The sequence below is a fragment of the Simochromis diagramma genome, unplaced genomic scaffold (genome assembly GCF_900408965.1).
Source record: "Simochromis diagramma unplaced genomic scaffold, fSimDia1.1 OVJJ01000753.1, whole genome shotgun sequence".
Taxonomy (NCBI): domain Eukaryota; kingdom Metazoa; phylum Chordata; class Actinopteri; order Cichliformes; family Cichlidae; genus Simochromis; species Simochromis diagramma.
Window position 1 is genome coordinate 12821756 of NW_024387523.1, and position 23227 is coordinate 12844982.

General features: G+C 40.5%; 2 protein-coding genes across 3 annotated transcripts in view; one reads left to right on the forward strand and one right to left on the reverse strand.

Moving 5' to 3' along the window:
* The window catches only part of elp2 (elongator acetyltransferase complex subunit 2), a 33688-nt gene extending 20258 nt beyond the window's left edge, over positions 1-13430 (reverse strand). Inside the window, exons 1-10 of the mRNA XM_040021021.1 lie at positions 13272-13430; positions 13066-13144; positions 12638-12711; positions 12279-12423; positions 10389-10466; positions 9951-10015; positions 9763-9829; positions 6405-6551; positions 6058-6153; positions 5000-5100 (exon numbers count right to left, since the gene is read on the reverse strand). Of these exons, the coding sequence (XP_039876955.1) occupies positions 5000-5100; positions 6058-6153; positions 6405-6551; positions 9763-9829; positions 9951-10015; positions 10389-10466; positions 12279-12423; positions 12638-12711; positions 13066-13144; positions 13272-13403 (984 nt within the window). The 5' untranslated portion in view covers positions 13404-13430. The remainder of the gene's footprint in view (positions 1-4999; positions 5101-6057; positions 6154-6404; positions 6552-9762; positions 9830-9950; positions 10016-10388; positions 10467-12278; positions 12424-12637; positions 12712-13065; positions 13145-13271) is intronic.
* A 4647-nt stretch (positions 13431-18077) lies between these two features.
* The window catches only part of ctnnal1 (catenin (cadherin-associated protein), alpha-like 1), a 61363-nt gene continuing 56213 nt past the window's right edge, over positions 18078-23227 (forward strand). The window contains exon 1 of one of the 2 annotated variants that reach the window (XM_040020425.1): positions 18078-18428. Coding sequence is in view for 1 of the 2 variants with exons in the window: in XM_040020424.1 (XP_039876358.1) it covers positions 19650-19745 (96 nt within the window). In the remaining variant the exon portion in view is untranslated. Of the gene's footprint in view, positions 18429-19649; positions 19746-23227 lie in introns of those variants that run through there. The other variant, XM_040020424.1, reaches the window with a different exon arrangement.

Below are 23227 nucleotides of genomic sequence, written 5' to 3' on the forward strand. Positions count from 1 at the left end.
CTCCTTTAGGATTTTCATCACCTGTCCAATCATGTGCACCTTGCCTTTGTGCATACAGACAGTTCTGTATTGAATTTTGTGGATTCAAATCGCTGCCTGTAACAGAAAACCCATTTTGATTTAAGTGCAGTTACCAATTACCCAAACAAATGAAAATTCACTGTTTAAACCCCCTATGAGGTCATCCGAACTCACTTTAAGTTTCTTTAAAGTTTATTCTAAGGCAAGAAGAGAAAAGAAGCGAAATACGTAAATCAAGTTTGATATAAGAAGTTAAAGGAGAACTGCAACAACAAAAAATTTATATTCCACAAGAACTAGATGGCAACAAGAATACAGACTATAAAGCTTTGCTTTAGTTCCAAAGATAAACTGCACTGGATTCTGGATTAATTCAACCATTCATTGAAATTAATACCCAAAGTAAATTTAAATTACATCCTGAAATAGACGACAATATTAGTATTGTGCTGTTGCTTATATAACCAGTACAATTCAATGTGGGATTACGCGACAGAAATAACTTAAAAACAATGCAGAAATTAATCAGAGTATTCAGGCCACAGGGAGCCGTTTTAACCATGAGCTGTCAAGTGATGCAACCAGAACTACCTTCATCCTTCAACAGTGATAGACACACCGAGTCTGTACACTTCAAGGACAGCGGGCATATTGCAGACCAGGTTAACTTCTCACTGCCATGAAGAATTCAAACAATTAAAAGCTTTATTGGGCCTTGAGGCCTTGGAGGCAAACTGGGCCCAAAGGGGAGATCTATTCAAATCGATAGCAGTCAAACCAAACCTCGAGTGTTACGCTGCTCCCTCAGCAGCACTGTGTTCTGTATCCAGGTATCTCTTCAATCTTTAATTAGCCCATGCCTTAAAATGATATATGTACTGGCTATGAGGAAATTTGAGAATTGCTAAATTCACACTTTTTCCCCCCTATTGTACAGCTTGGTCAGTAACCTTTGTTTTTTGTTTTTTTTTTTTTAAAAGGGTAGTTTATTGTCACCAGTGACCTGAGGCAAACTGCAGAACACACAGTGAACAATGTGTACCAAACAAAGACCTTAAGAGGCTACGCAAAACCACAGTATCAGCAGAACATACATAATTTAGCTACGGCAGTGTACTGTATGTGGAAGTAAACTGAGGATCTCAATCATCCTACGTTCTCACCTGCATATACTGGTCAACAGTGACCTTCAAAATAATGCCCGTATGCAGGCTGAAACACAGCGGAACTAATGGCAGCGATAAAGGCATGCCTTTACTTTGAATGGCACAATCTTCCAGCCATCTAGAAAGAGACAGAGTAAGAGAGAGGAAATAGAGACCGCCTGGAAGAAACATAGATGCCGAGATTGAGAGAGAACGGGATGCAACATTAAGCAGATTGATTTTAAAATTCTGCACACAAGGGGCAGCCGTAAATCATGTAAAAACTCGCAGAGGCAAAAAGCCGTCATCTGTCTTGTTTACGAGAGCAGGAACAATATGGATGTGTGGTGTGCCTTATCGCTGGACAGTGGGTAGTCGGAGTATTTGGGAGTAATAGAACAAGGACGGTAAAAATGGGGAGGTATATATCATTCTCAGAGAGAGAGAGCTTAGCCATACTGAGAAAACCCATTCAGCATGAAGCACAGGTATTAAAACCCACATTTTTTTCCTTTTTTTGGAGCAACACTGAAAGATGGTGAGAGCGGCTTTTCGGTTTTTCTCAGTCCTGTAAAAAAATACAATGCGTGTAAAATATAATAAAAGATATAGTGAAGGATTATTTCCATGATATATGCAATAATGGACTTCTCTTAATTATCTTGGCAGACATTTAGCATAATCTACAGTGTGGGAATATTTGTGCTTGCCTCAGAAAAGATCTGACAGAATAAGAATGAATCAATGACGTGTACACTATTTGTAACAGAAAAGGGCCGCCTATTTATTATAGTGCTCTCAGTATAAAGTTTGCAGGGTGTTTAACTGAGTTCAGACTGTCACGGGTGGGTTATTACTTGAAATATTATTTGGCAATTCATTTTCAACTTGAAAGTGGTTCATTAGGAAGTACAGATAAAAAATGTTTTCGTGTAAAAGAATATTTTTTTTTAGCTTTTTGTGTTTATGATTTGGTTTTGTCTTTGTTAATTCTTTTTAAAAACACTTTTTTAGTACTTTAACACTTGTGTACACATAATGTCAACAGCAACAGAAACTAATGTCTTTAATTTTTAGAGAAAACTGATATACATCTCAGAACCCAGTGCAACTTCTTCAGGTTTTCAATTTTCAGTAATGCAGTAGTGTGCAAAAGTCTTGGGCCGCCTATCGTTTCTTAATTTTGCTCAAGAATGATGGGAAATGGCTGCAGTGATTTCATGAAACATACAAAACTACATGGAAATACAGTATGTAAAGAAAAAACGACCATTTTAACGAACTTTAAAATTAATATTTGGTTTGTTCTTCAGCGCAGCCTGATCGTGTTGCATTATGGATCATGCTGGTGAAATGCAGCTCCAAACCATGAAAAGCATGGCTGTAGATACTCACTATTGTACCTCCTTTCTAATGACATACCTAAACCTTGACAGCCACCTTTCCACTGAGACCATTTCTGATGAGTCTTCAGTGAAGAGCAGACACAAAGACGATGCAGAAATTCCAAATGCATCTATCAGGTCTTTGCTTTATTTCTTCCTTTGGTATTTTCCAACTAACGTAACGGCAGAATATGTGCTTTTGTGACAGACTGCTAGTAATAAAGGGTCTAAAGAAACTTAAAACAAACACATTCCTATGAAAATGGTCATGTACAAACCTCGAAGAACTATTGCTCAAGACCTCTTTAAAAACTTACAAGAAAGTCTGGGTCCTTGGAAAAAAATATAAAGAAATGGCATGTAGCTCAAGATTTTTGCAAAATGAAAATAATAAAAATCACATGTTTTGCATTACTGACACGGTTGACTTGCTGATTTTTATTAACTACAGACTCACTTTGCATGAAATGAACTACTTGTAGCGTCATCTATAAAACAGAACTCTCTTTGGACTTTGTTGCTTTCTGTGATCTGCCATGCGACTAAGTGTAACCTGAGGAGGATACATACGCCAAGGTCTAAATAAAAGGTTATCTTCAGACACACACACACACAAACTGATAATCCCTCTAGGCGTTGTGGTGGCCCACTGTGGTCAGTTGAAGATGTTAATTACCAGTGTGCCTCGTTAGTGAGATGTGCTTTACGCAGCGGTGGGCCCCAACCATCCCACTGCTAGCCCTGCTCTCCATTAAATCTCACCAATTACTCTAATCAGCGTAAAGAAGTGGAGCGCTTCTTTGTAAAAAACAGCTAATTAAGGCACACATGGCTGGTCATTTAGCTCTGTGGGACCCCCCCCCCCCCCAAAAAAATGCTAGTCTCAAAAAAGAAAACCTTTGTGAGGGTAGAGAAAACACTCAAATGCCTTTAATTCCCAAAAACATATCATTATATAAATTGAGTTTAATTCAATTCAAGGTGTCATTGTTGTACCTGTGTGTTTCTGGTGTAAGTGACAAAGCGTCTGCAGGCAGGGGAAAGTGTCAGTTCAAAGGGTTTGAATCTCAAAAAGAAATGGAGGGGAGAGCAAAGAGAGGAAGAGACTCGTATGCTATGCACTCTTACATTCAGCAAAAAGCTTATTTCAGGTATGGGGGTTATTTCTTTATTTTTGGTATCAAGAGAAAAAGATCTGGCTATGGAGGGAGATTGGCTGCACTAGACTTGACGCCCATCGCTGCTTATTCTTTCCCCTCTGACTGCTTTGTCTAATCATACTGGGAAGAATTCGTGACATCAATGCTCGCTTCAGGTCCTAATCATCGTCCCTTTGTCGGATTCAAGACTTTTATAATTTTCTCCTTTCTGTGGTCTTTGTTGCTCGTCGCTCTGAATGTGGACGATGACATCAAAGGTGCAAAAATGCAACTGATCAAGTGTGGAATCTTATTCATTACTGCAGAATGTGATCACAGCCGAGGTGCCTGCCATGACGAGGTCAGCCACTTCTGTTCAACTGGATGAGTGCGATGTGTGTGTGAGAGCATTTTTGGTCCACCATTCTGGGATGCCTCTGCGTCCGAGCATATCTTTGGCAGTAGTTTGTATCAGACGCCTATGCAGTAAGTGTCAGGTATGAAGGAAGGTACTCCAAGGTAGCCCTGAACCACATGAGAATAGGCTTTGCACAAAAAAAGAAAAAGCTGTGGGGCAGATGGGCAGAGAACTGTTTTTTCTTTGCCATCCACACTTGAGTTAAATTTAGTCTCATTCTAGCACAACAGCAGCTGTTTGGGCACCAAAGACACGAGGTGGAGGGGGGAGGAAGAAAAGGAGGCCAGAGATGATGTCAGAAGGGGATAGAAAAAGAAAGGGAGGAGAACATTATGAAAGGTGGGTGTAAAGAGTCAAAAAGAAAGACTGATGATTAAAAAAAAAAATAGGAAAGGTGCTGCAGTCAGAGGCTATGGCACATCTTCCACCAGCAGCCTCTCCATCTCTTGTTGGATGTGTTAGGGAATGGGCTGTTAAAAAAGGGGGGCTCAGTGTGAGTAAGTAATAGAAGGGAGGATGGGGGGAGGACAACACCGGCTTTGCTAAACTCACAGTGCTGGGCTCAGCGCCTCTTCATCACTGTCTATCACTTCTATTCCTGACACTTCAATGTCAGGGAGAGTGGAAACTGACGCAAGGGCACTGACAGCAGGAGAAGGGATACTGTGGGCGGAGGGTGCAGGGTGGAGGGGGGGGGGGGGGGGGGGGGGGTTCAGGCTCCAGATCATGTCACAAGCAACTGAAAGGAAAACTGGCCAAAATAGACTGAGGAGGTGGGTGTGCGAGTCTCTGTGGATGTGTGAACAAACCCTGTGCTGACTATCAAGAATGACTGAATTCACTTATTGTATATGTGTGTAGACTCTGTGGACCTGCATGCACAACACTGACCTTCTCTATCCACACTCCAGAACCCTCCTCAGGAGCCCAGAGGATCATGGTTTTGTCCATAGAGGCGGAGAGCAAACAGAGACGCTGTTGCAGCTCGCCACCTGCAGGAGGAGATAGAGAGATCTATTTTCAGGAAAGGCATGGAGATCAAAAAATTGCTTAACAGTTGATCATTAGGCCAGTGCTTCTCCATCTTTATCACGTTTCAGCTGAAGTACATCCTACTCCCAACATCCTTTGTTCTCGGCCGCATGTGCAAATTATTTGAACAGTCAAATTTTCATAGCATGTTTTTTTTTAACTACTTATTTTAATAATCTCAGCGACCTCTTTACTTTTAGTGCAGCACAAAAACTCAAGGAGTACTGATGAACATGTTTTGCTCTTTTCAAACTGACTGCTCTCTATTTACAACAAACACCAAGAACAAGAAAAGATCACAAACGATGGTGCTGTGGTTAAAAGCTCTCTGCTCCCCAAACACACAGATAGCTGCAGGCATAACTGCTTTCCATGCAAAGACCACCAAACTGCAGGGAGAGTGCAACTGTCATTTTGTGAAGTGTTTTTCAGTTTGGACACATGTGTCTGCATCGTAATTATTGTAACTTATGTTGAATTATAAATTAAAAATAAAAGATTGTTTGTATTGATGTATCTGAAGCAAAGATATATGTAAAGTGAATGTGATGTAGGAGAACCTGAGTTTAAAGCAAGAATTTATCGCATCCATCTGTCATTCCTTTGAGGACTAATTAAGTCAATAACTTTTAACACTTCTATTTTTCTTTTTCCTTTTAAAATGTCACAGTCTCTCGCTGGCTTTTGTAAGCCAAGACTGAAAGACAAAAGGGGAAAAAACATGCCTCTTGTGTCCAAGCCAATTCATTTACTTCCACCAGCTGTGGAAATTGAGTAAGTGATTGAAATGTTTTTTTCTCTGAATCTATAATAAATGGTCTGATTGTGTTTTTGACTAACTAATAGATTGTAGCAATGATCTACTGGCAAATTTATGCAAGTAGCAGGCATTTCCTCCCAGGTTTTAATCAAGGTACCTTGATAGAGAGGAGGCTGCCAGTGAACCCCATACACCCAGTTCTCATGGCCTGCCAGCACCGTTTCAAGGGACACAGCATACACTGAGGACTTATCTGTAGAAAGAACACAAATGAAGCCTAAAAAAACAGCTTAAAAACAACAACAAAAAAAACCTCCACAGGAAATAGTGTCTGATTACGAGAACTGCATGAAATTTGAAAAATTCCACACACAAAAAAACAATTATGTATAAACATACATACAGGTCTGTAACCATCATGTGCCATTAAACCTTCAAAAACCTTCTCTCTTCATTTGGCTAATTAGCGCCCCTTTTATAATCAAGCCTGGGTGGCCCACTCACCTCTCTCCTTCACTTCAAAAATGTCCTCTTTCATTTTGATGATGCTGTGATTGTCCTCTGCATGGGTGTCTGTGCCAGACTTGGCACACAGCCTCCACACTCTGATGAGAGAGTCCTGCGAACAGCTGGCTAATAACAGCTCCCCACCTGAATGAGTGAGAGTTAAAAACCCAAAAACCTTCACTACAAAGTTATTTTGTGTCGGCTCTTAAAATATTCTATTGCAGAATCTATCCTCACTTTGCATCGTTTTATTTAATCAGATCATGTCCTTCAATGAAATGTGTGGTATTATGAAATATAGTGGTATTGTTTTGGTGCGAACAGAAGCAATGACAGTCCAAAAAACCATAGAGAGATCAGACACATTAGTATACTTGAACGTGTTGAAAACCTCATCACTTCTTTGTACTGTTCTGTGTGGAATAATTGTACATCTTCCGTGACTTTAAATAACAAGAACTGGGTGTACAAATTTAAAATTATTTGAGATTGGTGTCCACAGACCCGGCTTTTAAGCGCAGTCCACAGATTTTCAATAGGGTTGAGGTCAGGGCTTAGACAAGTCTCTTCCAGAAGCTTTTCTAAACAGCTGCAGATTCCACAATCACCAGTTTATAGAACTGTACAACTTATCTGGGCATGTCAAAACTTTGCCAAGGTCTGGAAGAAGACCCAAACTGTAACCTTCAAATAAGACGAAGTTGGTTAGAAGCAACCCATGAACCATCAAGGCTCAACCCCTTCATGAACTGGAAAGCATGGTGGTGGTAGCATCATGCTCTGGATGGAATGAATGAGATGGAATAACAAAGTTGGAAGAATACCTTCAAATTCTTCAACTTCACTGCAAAACAACAACTAGATGGTTAAAATGCGGATATTTGGCAGAAGAGTGGCAAATATCCAGTCAGAATTATGCCAATTATGCCTTGTTGGTGGCTAAAACAAAATATATAAAGTTATGCAGAGTGTAGGCTAATTTCCCACAGACAGTCATTTGATTCATCATAAATTTAAAATCATTATTTATAGCACCTTTGAATAAAACTTCCACTGATTTCTAACAGAAGTCAGCGTGCTTCAGCACTCAGTTTCAAGCAGAGCTCATCGTGCTTGAAGTGGTCAAAGCCGAGCCACGTGGGACAATTAAATACTGAGCCTTAGTTTTCAGCCTTGTAATGAGCATTAAAGCCTCAGCTAGATGTTTAATTTCACTTTGATCACTTATCTGTTAGTTAGGAGAAGATTGCTGCTGAGTGTGATGTAGCCAGTCAGAACACAGGTATGCGGGTCAAATACGCGCCGACAAGTGGCAAACAAAGCACATGCCACTATTCCTGAGTGTGCCCGTCTCTCACATTGGTGTTTTAGTTTTAGTGCAGTAGCCACAGTTCCATTTTTATCTCTGCCAAGATAAACAGATATAACAAAAAAAAGTCCTGTGTTGCTACCACCAAAGGCCTCCAGAATGCTGGGATAAGAAGGATGAAGCCATTATAGTTTGTCAATCATAGCATAATGACACTAATGATAACGACAGCCATGATTTGTTTTGCTACTCGCCTCAAACTGTGCCGAAACGACGCGCAGTGGTGACTACTTCTTATGCAACAGTGTTTTTAAAACGAGAACTGGGCATCAAAGTCATTTTTAACTTTGACTTTTAATTTATGATACTTTCACTATCTCAATCTTGCAGTTTCTGCACAGTCTCCGAAAAGGCCAACACGGCCATGTTTTCTGACCATTTAATTATGAGGAAAAATAGCAAACATATTAAAAGCCTTTCAAGTGAGACTTCTTTCTACAAAGCTTTTAGTGCATGACAGATGTCAAGCTGATTTTAAAGTAACGTATAATTAAACCTAGTGGAAAAAAAAACAGATTAAAAGAGAGAAATACAAAACTAGAAATCATGTTCTGAACCCCAATATTGTACAGCTATGATAAACTGCTCCTCTACTGCTCCAATTTGCCATCTGTCGAATCATAAAAGAACAGACTGATTTATTTAACTACCCTCGCAGCAGAGAGAGGGTTTTTGTCATTCCTGTGAGAATACTTCATATAAACAAACTTCATTCTGTCTCTTTTTTGGCTCGTAGCTTGGCAGCACCGAGTAGGTCATAGACTGTGAGTAGGAAGGAGACACTGGTGAAGAGGGTTGGTTAAGGAGATGAAATAGCTTTTACACAGTCAGAACAGTGCAGTAATGAAGTGCCCTTGAAGAGGGTTACACAATTAGTAGAGCCTGGATTGGATCCATGCATTACCGGGTGCTATCAAAATAGTCTGAATGCAGTGGATGGTGAGGCTGGACTTTGGCATGGAAAGATGGAAACCACATGCATGCTTTAGACATTTTCTGGGTCTGCGAGGAGAAAATTGCCTTTCCACTTCTTTGTTTTTCAATTTGCAAAGGTCAAAGACCACATGTCAGCCTTTCTTGTCAAATTGGTTAAAGGCCAGGACAGGAAATCTACTCCCACCTCTCAGCATTTACTCAGCAACATGTTATCTAACTCTTTCAAAGCCCAGAAACTACATTATCCCGCTTTCTTAAGATCGACTAAAGATAAGTGAGAAATCAAGCGCATGCTTTTCAAGCTCTGGAAGATAAAACACTACCATAACAGAAAAAAGAAAATAAGATAAAAAGGGTAAATAAAGGGATAAAGGGACTCCAGACCACAAAGTTATCAAGTCCTTTTTTCTTTAATATGTTCGATGCCCGTAACAGGTCCCTTTTTAGTAAGCTTAGTACATTTATTACCCACAGAACTCTTTGACCAGTAACAAACATTATTTTATTCAATTTTTAATAACTAAAAATGATAAAATAATGATTGTTACTGAATGTTGATTCAGCATGATTGTGTCTTTGTGCAAAACCTTTTAGTCAGCCCTCAGATCTTTACATTTTGCTTCTAAGGAGAAAGACTTCCAGTTTTTCAAAGCCGTCTTTAGCAATAGTTTTCCAGGTTTTCAAAGTTATTCCTTGGCAAACATCCAAAGAAGAGCTTTAAATGTCCTTCAAGAAGGTTTTTGAAATATTCCTAAAACCACATAAAGAAATTACAAGAGAGCTCGAAAGAGTTCAGCCTATGTTGAAGAATAAAGGTGGCCATACCAACGGCTGACTTTGTTTGCCTTACATACTGTGTTTACATATATAACTGCAAACGTTTCAATCAATCGTTGCATCTATTATAACTATTATAATAAAATGAAGTGAGAGATCGCTCAAGACTTACTGTACTTTGATTTTTAATTAAATGTGTCACACGTACACTCTACTACGATAATAACCTTCTTATACAGCTGATACAAAGAGTCTACACACATTACCACTCACCTGTAGATGCCCACTCCACTCCACGAACCCAGTCTTCATGTCCTTGCAGGCACATGGCTCTCTGCAGCTATTGTAGAGGGATTAAAAAGGGTCAGACACTGCCCTCTAACTGTGGAAATTCAAAGGAAAGCGTACACACAAAGAACATAAAAGAGCATTTCCTGAAAGAAATATCAACCCGAGCTTACCTGCCCATCGGCCTGCACATAGAGATGCACCCGAGAGTCATCACCCCCACAGGCCAATATGGGAACTGTGAGAAGAAGTTTTCACACAGTCACAAAAGCACACGCATACACACACACACACACACACACACACTCTCGCTCTCACAGCAGGCTTCATGCATTTACATCCCCATCTAGGTTTTATAAACTGAAGTGGAATGGAAAGGAAGCAGCACAGCATGAATCAGACAGAAAAGCGTGTAAAATTGCGAGGCAAAATGACGCGAGACACTTCAAACGGAGACAGAGTTTTGAATATTTGAATATGACGTTCAGTTACAGGCTCTAAAGCAGTCGTGTAAATTGAGATGGATGACAAGAGAGGAAAAAAGAATGTATGTGTGAGTGTGTGTGTCTCATAACTTAAGAGATGTCTATGGATGAACGGCTTAGGCTTACCTCTGCTGCCTGGCAACAGTACCAGAGAGACATCCATCATGAAACCGCTGCCAAAGGACAAGTTATGGAGGCACTCAGCTGAGGAAAGGAAACATACATGAAATTAAACTTTAAACACGATGTAATAACAGGAAATAATTTAAGATAATACAGATGACATTATACATGTGGACACAGAGTTTTCCCCCCGTCTCCCCACGTTGATGAAGAAAGTACATTTCGAGCCACTGCTCTTCAAACAGCACCGATCTGAAATAGACTGTATTCTTAACTGGGAATATAACCCAAGGTGATGCCTAGTGCACAAAAACGCACGCTTGAGCTCGACAACTGTCAGGCTTCATTAATGTTTTTCTGCACTGAGACCTGGACGAGAACTCTCAGCAAAGAGGAGACGTTACGGGGGACAGCTAGAAACAAGGGAAGGATCATGGATGACAGACAGGAACACGAAAGATGCTCACAGTTTTTACCAGGGATAATTCTACAGCTTTGTATGATACGGGGTATAAAAAATTCCATCTAAAATTTGGCCTTTTTATTTCTTTTTTAAATCACCAGCAAGTTGTTTTACCTACGTTTATAAACATACACGTTACCCTTTAGAAGAACAATCAGATAATGAAGCCTTTAGATGTTCAAGGGGAATTTATGACTCTAGTTAGGAAAGTCTGAGGCTCATTCAGTTTGCAAGGTGATCGGTACCTGTAACCAATTATTGTGCACATGGTGACTTAGTTTTAAGATTTATATCAGAGAGAAGAGTGAGTTAGTTTGGAAGCTTTGAGGGTAAAGCTTTACAAATAAATACATCTAATTCTTCTTAAATGTAAGTAAGTCCACTGAACCATGAAGACAGTCTACTGTAAGTGCTGTGGCATACATGACAAGCCTAAATAGTTTTGCAGCACAGCGCTAATCAAGTTACAAACATTGCCATGCTCTCTGAAAGCCATTACTAGACAGTTAATCAGAAACAGTATGATAAACTCAAATAATTAACATTTTATATGTCAGTTAATAGTTGGTATATAGAGGGGAAAGGATGCTGAAGCATTCTAGCTTGTGGCTGTAGACCCCCTACGTTTCCAGGTCATGTAATTTACTTAATATCTTGTGAAATCTTAAAGGACACAAAAATGTTGTTCTTTTAAAGCTCTTCACAAATGATTGCTTTTTCTTTGTGGTAAACGCTTTGCAGTGCTACCACTTTAGGGATCTCTGTTGAAACAAATCAAACAATATGTGAAGAGAAATATAGATCTTTAGAGTAGCCATGCCTCATAAGAAGAAGACATAACTTCTGACTAATCACACTCCTAACCAGCTCCATATTGTTTCAGACTGAACTGCAGTAGCTTTGAATGATTCATCGTTCAAAATTATCCTTATTTAGCTTATCTTTGGTCTTGACGCAGCCCCTCAGTTCATCCACTGTATGAAATAAGATCTTCTAGCTTCTCTCCTTTTAATTCAATTACTCTTGATTTTGTGTCGGGCTTCTGTGATTATGCTGCGTTCCAGTTACAAAGGAAGTTAGCTGTTGGGAACTCGGGAGTGACTCCTGAGTTAATGAATTCCAGGAAAAGCGTATTTAGCTTATTTGGCTTATTTAGTGAGCCACAAATACACAACAGTGGCAGGACAGGATATTATTATGTGTTTACTACTGTTTATGGTCATCGCAGCCATCTCGGACTATTAACTCTGGGTTCTTGGGGCTGCTTCAACATCCTAAGCAGGAAATCCAAGCTGAGGGGCTGTTCCTCTCTATGGGAACATCATTCAAGTTTAATATAAGTAGAATTGTACTGTAACTATCAATTTCAGGAATCACAGCAACTGTAATTGATGAATAAATCAGTCACTCTTTTTTTTTTTGTCTCTTACCTTCTTTGGCGTCACAGCAGAGCCAAAGTTTAACTGTGGAGTCTGATGCTGAGGAGGCCACCAGTATCTTTGAGTCCTCCATGTAGATGGCATCAGCAGCACATACTGGACCAGTGTGGCCCTTACACTCAACAGACTGGATAAACTGGAAACATCACATTTTATTTATTTTTTTAAATCCACCTGTGCTACCCTATATGCTGCCAAATCATGATGGAGATCACTTCAGAAAGTATGGCCATTATTATGGAGAGGAATCAAACATTTCTCCATGGAGCATGCACTTGCTTTACTAGCTGTTTAAAGAGGTGGCAAGGTGTAAGAAACAGTATGAGCAATATGTGCTGCGGGTGCTTCACCTTTCCATCCTGTTGAGCCTCCCAGAGGATGAGCCGATTGTCTGATCCTCCTGAGACTAGATGCCCCTCTGGAACTGTGACAATAACAGTAACAGGGTTTTGATGGTTTGGCGTACATAACACAGTAACAACTACTGTAAACATAAATCTTGTAGCATATGGTAACGTTTTTGGAATATAGTTTCTCAATGTGCCAGGAGTCTCTGGAGAGCTCGCTGTAGGCTTGCTGCAGAATAAGGTGACTAATCTGCACAGTGTCCTGACAGGAATACAGCTCAACACGAGTGCAACCTCTGCGAGGCTCTTAAAGAACAGCTGCCTTTGTGGCAGCACGAGCAGCATTGGATCAACAACGGAAACACACACACACACACACACACACACACAAGCAGTTTGACAGCCATCAGCTCCATTCTCTCCACACTCACCGCTGTCCTCTCTGTGAACCCACTGGACCGCATTAACTCTGCCGGTGTGTCCGTTTAGAAGAGCTACAACTCTCCTCTCCTAAAGAAAGAACAAGTTTACTGGACTAATAAAAAAAAATATCGGCCCATTTAAAACTTCAGCATGCTCGTCGCTGGCTGTGACAGCTAACAGCGGATTCTCAGTAGAAAGTGACGGCCTGTCCTACCTCTGGGTCGTATAGAGCCACCGAGTTACATGTCCCATAAGCGATAGTTCCTCCGCGACCCCAAGAAACAACATTTGGCGTCCTGTTTGCACAACAAGCTACATGGCATGTTTCAATTACGGCCGCCGCCATCTTGAAAGCTGAAGTTGTGGAGTTACTGTAAATGTGGCCGGGGCTAAACGGTACCGTTGTGACAACGGTTCCACATTTTGAGCACAGTGAATGTTATTTTTTTTTAAAACAATTTACACACGTCTATAACGTGACTTATTTAAATAATATTAATATTTTAATTACAATATGGGTGCTTACTATGGACTAGTGACAGATATCTCGGGGAGGATTAGTTGTAGTTGCGCTACCGATTGGAGTCCAGTAGATGGCGTAATGCTATCACAAATCCATAGACACGCTACAGACGCGCAACAATTTGAAGGCAAAACCTGAACTTTTGACTCCTGAAGTGAGAATATCGAGCGACACTGTTGACTAGAGTAGTAGGAGCGAAAAGTGAAGAATTAATGCCAAGATGCACTGAAGCTGCCTCAAAACATCACTAAGACAGGAAGGGAAGGGTTTTTCCCCTTTATTAAGTCACAAAGGACATTTTATAACTCATTGTAACACCTTATGCATAATATGCTCTAATTTGTATTGTACTGATATTATAACATTAATAAAATAGTATACATAATAAGCTATTTGTGTGATTTTCGATCTCTAGCATGGCTGAATTAAAGTAAAATAGGATAACAGTGAGGTGATTATTTGTTATTCTGTGGAGATTTCGTTTCATCTCCCCTACAGGGAATTTTGAAGGCCAGACAAAAACAAAACTGTTGGAGATTTAGAGCCTTATTTGGAGATATTTTAGCAGGATGGATGATTGGAGATTTTCTCTTGTCTTGTGCCTGAAGGACAGTCACACTGCATCAGACAATGTACAAATATATACAACTGTGGATTTGTATAAAATATTTGTATATACTATAGAGACGCTAGCTCTTATAGGGCAAGTGAGTGCCATTTCAATCAAAATCTCAATTAAAACTCTCTCTCAACAATCAACACGCCATAGCATAAGCACAGAGCTGTGTCAGACTGCATCATCTACTTGTCACTCTATATTGAGGGTGAGTGATCGCAGCTGAGCTAGCTGCTAGCCAGACAACCTTACTTGTAATGAAAAAAAGAAAAAGAAAAAAGCCCCCTGGGCCTTTTGGGCTTGCACAGCTGACACTTTTGTAACAAGGAGTTTTCGGGGCACCTATTTGACAGGATCAGAGGGGAAAATGATGGTGACTGTGAGGCCTTAAGTCATATCACAAATGACAGTGTAGCAAAGACAAACAGGAACAGACCCAAATAATAAGGAAAGAGAGAAAGGATGAAGGAAGGGAGAGTGTTGGGCCTGTGTTGGCTCACCTCTGACCAAGCTGACTTACGGTATACGGGTGTGACAAAGACAAAACAGACACCCTGTCACCAACACTTCAGCAGAAAATAGATTATGCCCGACTTGCTATTGTTGTCCCTCCTCAGTCACAGTGAAGCAGGATTTAGACAGACTTGGCAGGGTGAGACAACCTCTCTATGGGGCGCACGCCATGTGGAGGATACCCTATGGCTCTCATCTTTGGAGTGTCAGCTCATGAGTGGCAGAAAAGCCATTTTCAGATGCAGCCAAAGAGCTTCATCTGTGACGAAGTATCTGTATCATCTCTCATCCGCTTGTGTCTCTGTGGTTGCTTACATAATGCATGATTAATTTGATCAAATGTAACAGGTCATTGGAGGAGAGGGGAGATTTATTTAGGAAAGATCCCATTCATCTCTCATAAAGTGGAAAACAGGGTGTATATGGTTATGTGAACACATCTTTACACAGTACAAACTCTTGGAATTCAATTTACAAAGAAAGTACTTTAATTTATCCAACTGAAGCACTCTGCATCAGTTCTGATGGCCTCATCATGTGGTTATGATTGGAAGATAAAAACTTTGTTTCCTGCTATTCTGTGTATGTCAGCAAGGTCAGTTTGATAAGAAATCCACAGTAATGGATTTATGATTATTTAACAGAGTCTGGAGTCTGTATCATGACAAATGTTGTGGATATAAATGCAGGTTTCTTTACTTTTTCTGTGTTTTCATTAAATATAGAACTTTTCATGTTACATTAATGATAAACCTAATACTATTCTTTCTGTTGTTACTTCAGAAAGTCTGAATTGTGACAGAAATGTATAAACACACTTCTAAATAATGTCTACAAAACTGTGAAAATCTCACGAGGATGAATGAATGCACAAAATGTCTTTAAATGTTCCACTCATTCATTTTATTGTACCATTTGTTACCTACAGGTGCAACCAAGGATCTCTGAAGATAGTTTTGTTAGAATATAGCAAATTATGGAATCACTGGATTGAATTTTATATTCTACAAGAGTACTTATGGGCTGATGGACGATGAAGAGACCTTCTAATATATTTTTTAAATATCTAATAAAATAGCGTTCTGGTTTTTCAAACCCACAAAAAGGCATACTTTACCTCTGTGGTTGCAAGAGTCTACAAAAGCACACCTAATGACTCTATAGTCATGCTTTTACAATTCCAAACTCCCAAGTGATAACAGCATTTTGCAACAGCTTACTGTGAATACTTTCTCCGAGCTCTTTCTTCAAGGTGAAAGAAGTGGGATTATCTTGGTGCGCACTTGCGTGCGAGAATGCAAATTAAACTAATAACCATTTATGTGTGTCATCTCCACACGGCCCCATGTGTTTGTTATTTCAAACAGCAGAAAGCATCTCCGACAAGCGAGGCAGCCTTCAGAAAAAGGGGGAAAAAAAGGAAAAAAGATGGTCTGGATGAAAACAGAATGATAATGAGGCTATGTGAGGTATCCGCGATTATGTAACAGCAGAAATAGAGACGTGGAAAAGCCGAGATTGCAGGGCCGGGGTGTCTGCATGCCACTTTGCTGCTGCCTGGTTTTGTTTATGTACAATTAAATTTGTCTTGTCCCCGAGGGCGCCTCCTTGGCAGAAGGATAGCATGACCCGCTTCTTATTAGCACTTGTACTTAACTCTCCTTTTTATTTTGAACATATTAAAATGTCTTTCCAGCCAGTGTCTGTTATTCTCTGCATATTGTTTTCACTCAGGCAGTGCAATATCCTCTGACCACCACAGCTTGTATTAACATAAACACCTGGGATTAAACTCATCTAACATTACAAACAACTGAAACCTTTAAGCCGTAACATAACCATAGGTAAGTTAAATAAAGTCAATGCAAATCCAGCTGAACAGCCAAACAGGACGCCTGACCTCAGCCTCAACTCCTCTCTTTCACAGAGGTCTCTGCGGTCACTGTATCGTGCTAAGGGGATGAGTTCAGCTGCAGGTCTCTGTCAAGGCCACGGCAGCTTTACGTGCAAGACTTAAGTTCATCTGATCAGCGCGCTGTAGGTTACATGAATTTCTAAGCTGTGCATAAAAACTGCATTAAGCTGCTAAGAAAAACAATGAAAAATAATGTTGTACGAATGTGTGAGGAAGATTGTGATCACAAACGTGCGCGTTAAAAGCATGCTTTCGTGCAGGCATGGGTTGTTTCCTCCAGCTGAAAATGTTCTACTGTTTTAAAAAAAATGCAAGGGGAAAAAAATCCATCAACATTCCACCACAATCCTCCCTTTGAAATCCCCAAATTTCAATCTACTTATCCAGCAGGGGACTATGACTGAGTGCACTCATTTTACATCTTGTAGACTGCGAAATCACTATCTCTTTAGCCTCAGCAGTTCCCGTCCCAGGAGCTGTACAACCAGAAGGAATGATCCAGCGAGAGAGGGAAGTCAGCACTTCTAAAGCACGGGAAGAGACAGTAGCAGCTGTTAGCAACACAATCACACCACGCACAAGCATCTTTTATTTAATGAGCAATACCCTTGGACTGTGCGAGACGAACATACACATCAGGGACTCCCTGCTTATGTGCTGTTTCAGGCAAATTGTCAAAAATGGAGCATGCCTCAAAGAGATTAGAGGCAAAAGAGCAAATATTGAATATTCCAGAACAAATGAGATGCTGTTTAGAAAAACAAGTCAGTGTCACAGCTCAGATGTGGTGATGACAAAAAAAAGGAAAGAAACAAGAACAGACACGCAACTGCGTTTGGTTGAGATTGTGTACTCGAAGCTATCCGTCTTGGTGATAACTAATCTATTTCAGTCAAAATGTTACAGGATGTATCATATTTCTTATCTCAGTCTTCCACTCGAACTTAAATGCTGTGACCAGCATAATTTCAGCCAAAACGAGCTAATACACCACAATGCAAAAAGGAGCCCAAGTGGAGTTTATCGTCCTATCAGCTGGAAAAGAGCCTCAGTGCAGATTACCAAGAAACATACAGATACTATCTAGCTGGTAGTAGAGCCATTCATCAAGGTGGAACAGAACCTTGTCCACACAACAGCCAACCTACTTGCATGCCTTCATAATGATGCATTGCAAACGTGTGTATTTGTGTGGGTGTGTACATGTCTGCTTGTGTATATATGTGTGTATGTGTGTGGAGTGAAACCAATGTAAACAGGGAGGGTTAGACTAAAGCATAGCTCTGGGGCTTTAAATAAATACTGGCTAGGCCTGACAGTGGCAGACACATACACTCACACAAACACAATAGTTGTCTCCACTGCTGACACAAGAGTGCCAGCCAGCCACCATAGGTGATGATAAAGCAGGCAGCAAAAGGCGTCACTAACAGTGCCACGGTGCTTATAAGCCGTATCTGGTCTCTGCCATCTGCTGTGTTTGTAATGTGAATCGTTTCTCACCACTTGTCATCCACTGACTGCACTTGTAAAGTTAGAAATAGCTTCCGGACCTGCTTGAGGAAACTGAGAATTTTGGCAGTCGTTTGGTCGGCCTCGGATACAGGCAACCATAAAGTACACTCGGTTCTGTTCTGCGGATACAAGTCACCAGGTTACGAAATAAGAAGAGGCATTACAAGGATGAGACGTTTCCTCCTCATTTCGGAGTGTGAAAGAAAAGGTTTAAAGAGCCTCAGGTTTGTAGAATTCAAACATAGGCTGTGATCTGTAAAAGGACTGGACATTTGGGAGATACATCTGGGTAAGTTCAGTAGAGATACATATTTTGACTCTCTTTTTTGGCCAAATAATGAAAACCAGGGGGGGAAAGGGTTGTAAAAAGAAGTCAGCAACACCTCTAACTGAAATGACTGTCATTAGTGATGCAAAGCTTTCATAACTAAATTTTCAGTCATTTATTAAAGTCTGAGTAGGAAATAATTGTTTTCATTGTAGGAATTCAGGCAGATTCAGACAACAAAATATCAGCGTTCAGTGCCGTTTAGCTGATTTCCACCAAAATAAGGAGGCAGAATTAAAACACAAGAACTTTACTGCAGGCTTACCAATGCAGTCACTCGAGATCCCTTTTTAGTTTCACAGCCTAGAGGACATCAAATGGTACATCATGAAAATGAATGTTTTCCCTCAAGACAGACAAAGGGTAACATTTGTAACTTCATAAGATCCCAGTCCATGTGCTTTAGTGCTGCCTGGTTTTAATTGGTATATCTGGTGAGGCTTTCCAGAGGGAGAATAAGGCATTCTCACACTCCAGGGGATAATATGGGATTCTGTGTCTCAGAGATCAAACCAGAGCTGTGGTGTGAGGGAGGCAATGCCCCTTCCTCTCTGATGCCCAGAACCATGAAATCCCCATTCATTTTCAAAAGCAATAAAAAAAAAGTACATTTACATCAATTAATGATACATTTCCCTTTATAATGTCCCTTCTGTTGCACACGAGGCGCACCATAGATCATTTTGAAATGTAATTAATACTTAAATGACGTAAGTGTAATTGCCACGTGCGTGAACACGTACTGTATATTAAAACATAAATAGCTCCCGGATCGTCACTGTGCAGTGCACGCAATGATGAACTGCTCAGCGCTCCCCACTTAAGCAGTCAGCAGTGAAAACCCGACTGCGTGTGCGTGCTCTGTGCGTGGTTGCCCACAGTGGTGTGCTGCAGTCCGCTCCCTGCCGTAGTTGAGTAAAGTACATGGACATTAGCGGGCGCAGCGGCACAACCACCGAGCTGGAGTGGATTAAAACTGCGTGCGTGCGTGGAGAGCCACTCGACGACCGACTGCGAAACCCCCGGAGTGTAATCCCAAGTCCGTTACACCAGTTTGCAAATGCGAAACAGCAAAGCAGAGGCTGTCGGTAAACTCAGTTAGTGGTGTGCATTGTGTGTGCGTGTATGTGTGTGTGAGAGTGTGTGTCAATCAGGGAGAGAGGGAGAGAAAGCTCGGCGGGAATGGCTTCATCTCCGTGCGGCAACAGTAACTTTGATTCCGGTCTGGAAATCAAAACTCGCTCGGTGGAGCAGACGCTTATTCCTTTAGTTTCGCAGGTGAGTACTCCGGAAACCTAAATCGTGACGTTTAGTTATCGCATTCGAAGCCCTTGAGCTCTGAAACCACACTTCGACTTTACAGCTGTGTCGAGCACATGACACCGATTCTGTTGTTTACCTATTTGTGCACTGTGTCTGCAGTGCGTGCTTCCTTCCCGTGCTGCGTTTAAAAGCAGTCCCACGTGCGAATAGTTTATCAAGTTACGACACTGTGGTAGTCCTGTAACTGTTGTAGAAAACGGAAAAAGTAACAATACTCAAAGTTGTCTTAAGCTACAAAGGTGGGCACAGCCAAGTCTGAAGAAAATAAGCTTTGGATACGCTGAACGGGTAACTTGGGAAGTTTGTGATTTACAGAATTACATAACAGACTAGAATAATGCAGGGTAGTGAAACTGTTCACACCCAGAAGGCAATAAAATTAATTATGATGATGGTTCTTTTATCTTTTTGAGACGATCACAAACTCTCCAGGAAGTCTTCACACTCTTCAGAGAGTAGCCCAGAGCCGTAAGTTTTCCCTGAAGTCCTCCTTCGCCACTCCAGAGCTGTTCCCGAGCTGTGGCTCTCTCTTCTCTAATTGAGCCACTTTGAAGCACGTGCTTTGTTTTTCAATAAACACAGGAAAATGAAGGACCCACTTAAGGCCACTGCACTCCCTCAGCAACTCTCCACTCTTACACACTTTAACAGTCCCCGGATTAAACAAAACAAGGAGCTTAGGTCAATAAGTTAATGAATCGTTTTATTGTATGTTGGTTAGAAGCTCGAGGCTGTTTGGGCCATTTTAGGCTTTAATTTGCATGACTATCTTCCGCTCTTGTTTCCAGCATGTCACAAAAATGGGGAAGTCTCTGCTCCTGAATAGGGAAGTGACCACTAGTCTTATAAATGCTAATATCCCCCTGTTTTGTAGGACAGGGTTGTGGTTTTCACTTGAAAGACAGTGGGAGAAATCAGCATCTCACTGCTGGGTGAACAGAGTCTGGATAATACCACACTGGGAGGCCCATGACACTGTCCCTGCCCCTCCTGTGCTCACTGGCAACCTGCTTCCTCCCTCTCATTGCACAGGCTCATTTGAAAGATATAAGGTCATCCTGTCCCGAATAGATATGGGTTACTTATCAGAAAAGGGCATCTGTTAGAGGGATGTGCTTTCCATGTAGTATGATAAATCAGGGCTAAATCTGTGCGAGTGTATACCGGTAGTGCAAGCAGGAGTTTGGGGAACAATATTCACACTAAGTACTGCTGTAATAATGCGCAAAAGTGTACAATAAATGTCCCATCCCTTGTGTTAGTGTAATATTTACTGTCCAGCAAACTTATGGTGCACTCCTGCCCGCTGAGTTATTGGCTGGGCTCCCGTCTGTAGAGGGGTAAACTGTAATATGCATTCAGCTTATTACAGTCCATAGAGGGCCTCAAGGACAGTGTTTCCTAATTTTCTTTTTTTCTCAGTGTAAGACTTGTCCCCATAGCAACAGAGCTCTGCAATGCTGAAAGAAACCACATTTTCAAGGACCGTCAACTCCATATGTAACATTTTGTTGTTGTTTTGTCATAAGATCAAGGTCACTGTTAACTGATACACAGGTTCCTCTTTGTGTGCAAAAATGCACAACTTTTTCTGTTTTTTTTAAAAGAAATGATTCTGAGTATGAAATGATTAGTCTATTTTACCGAAGCAATAATTTTGACAATCTGATTCTGACAATGGATGTTATTTGAATTTAGATTTTGAAATTAGACGTCCTCTGGGGGCTTAAGTCAGCCTTTTCTGCTGTTTGTGGAGATGCAATTGATTCAAAGAATAATTGCTGAAGGTAGAAAATTGTTTGTATGATTCTGATTTCCTAGAAATAGTTTCCATAAAAACCCCCAACAAAAAACGTATGTTATAGTGAACTTCTTTACGGAGTCACTTAGTTGGATTTTACATGGATTGCTTAGTAAATCTCAAGCATTAGGTGTGGTAGTTTTTTTTTTTTTTTGTTTTACAGATTGTAAATAATCAGATAAATTGAATGAAATTATAAAATTGTTTAAGTCAAATCATTAATTTTGAAAGGTCATGATGGTTATTCTGACACTGGTGGTTGTAAATATGTGGTTTTTGGTGTTTGTGCACGCTAGGACAGTGCTAGTTTATAGTTCGTAACAATTGGGACTCTGATTTGAGTAATCGTGACCAGCTAGCCTTCATTTTCTGTCTAAAATGCAGTGAATAGAACAGCAACAAAGCTGCTGTCTTGTCATAATTCAAGAAGGACCGTAAACTTTATTCTGATTGTAAGGATGGTGACTTGCAGGTGTCACGTATGATAATAAACTGCTTATTGAGATTCCACAATGAACGTGCAAAAATTATTGGCAACAAAACAACTGTTAGTATTCTAAATAGTTTTTCCAGTAAGAAACTGCTGTTGTAGATTACAGTAGGTACGCTGGAAAATAACGGCTAATATATTTGCAAGAACTTCACCGAAATCTACAGGAAAACAATCCTGGACACTTGCTGTTTATGTGTGTTTTTGTGTATGCACTGAATGAGAGAAAAAGAAATCGCTTTGCGAGAAAAGTCAGTAGAAAGGCTGATGGTTAACCCAGCTGTGATAATAAAATTACCTGGCTTCAGGTGTGTATGATAACTTTGTTAACGGCGTTATGTGACATTTCTGAGAATGAGTATTGCCATACATGCGCATCAATTGAATTAGTGTACTTAGAAACACTGACTGTGAGGGCTGTGCTCTGCAGCTTGTCTTCTTAAGGAGCGTTGTATGCATGCGTGTGTGTGTGTGTTGTGTGTGTGGATCTCATAACTATCAAAGCGGAAATGAAAAAGCAGTGTCAGTCTGAGAGCCTACGTTTGATAAGGTTTTATGTTGTTTACTCTCCCCTTTTATTTTTTTAATTATTTATTTCCTCTCCTCTCGCCTTGTTGACGTTGATATCCTCAGGCCTCTGTTATCAGCTTCACTCCCACCAGGGTGTAATTATAGGCCAGGGGAACCTCCCCGTCTTGCACTTCATACATATACACAAACTGGATAGATGCACGCAGTCCCACCTACGTCTTTCCTTTTTATGCTTGTATGTTCTCCTGTCATACTGATTATTTTGTGTATGCATTTTTTTGTGTGTTTGTTTGGGTGTTTTTTTGCACCAGTAGGTCAGAGTCATTCCCAATTTTCCAGCTGGTCTGAGATTCTGCAATTTAAATGAGTCCTGTTTTCTTAATGGACCACCTGGATGCTTTCGGGCCGCATTCTTTATCATTTTGACCAGTTCCTTCCTTTTCTCCTTCGACTTCTTTTTTTCAAACTACAAAATGCATTTTCTTCATTTCTAAACGACACATTCTCCTATGTTAATACAAATTTTGTAATATGCTTTGCTTCACCTTTGCCATCGGTTTTGTATTCAGGGACATGGTGAGGCTAATGAATTGCTCTGGTGGTGGTCAAAATGTA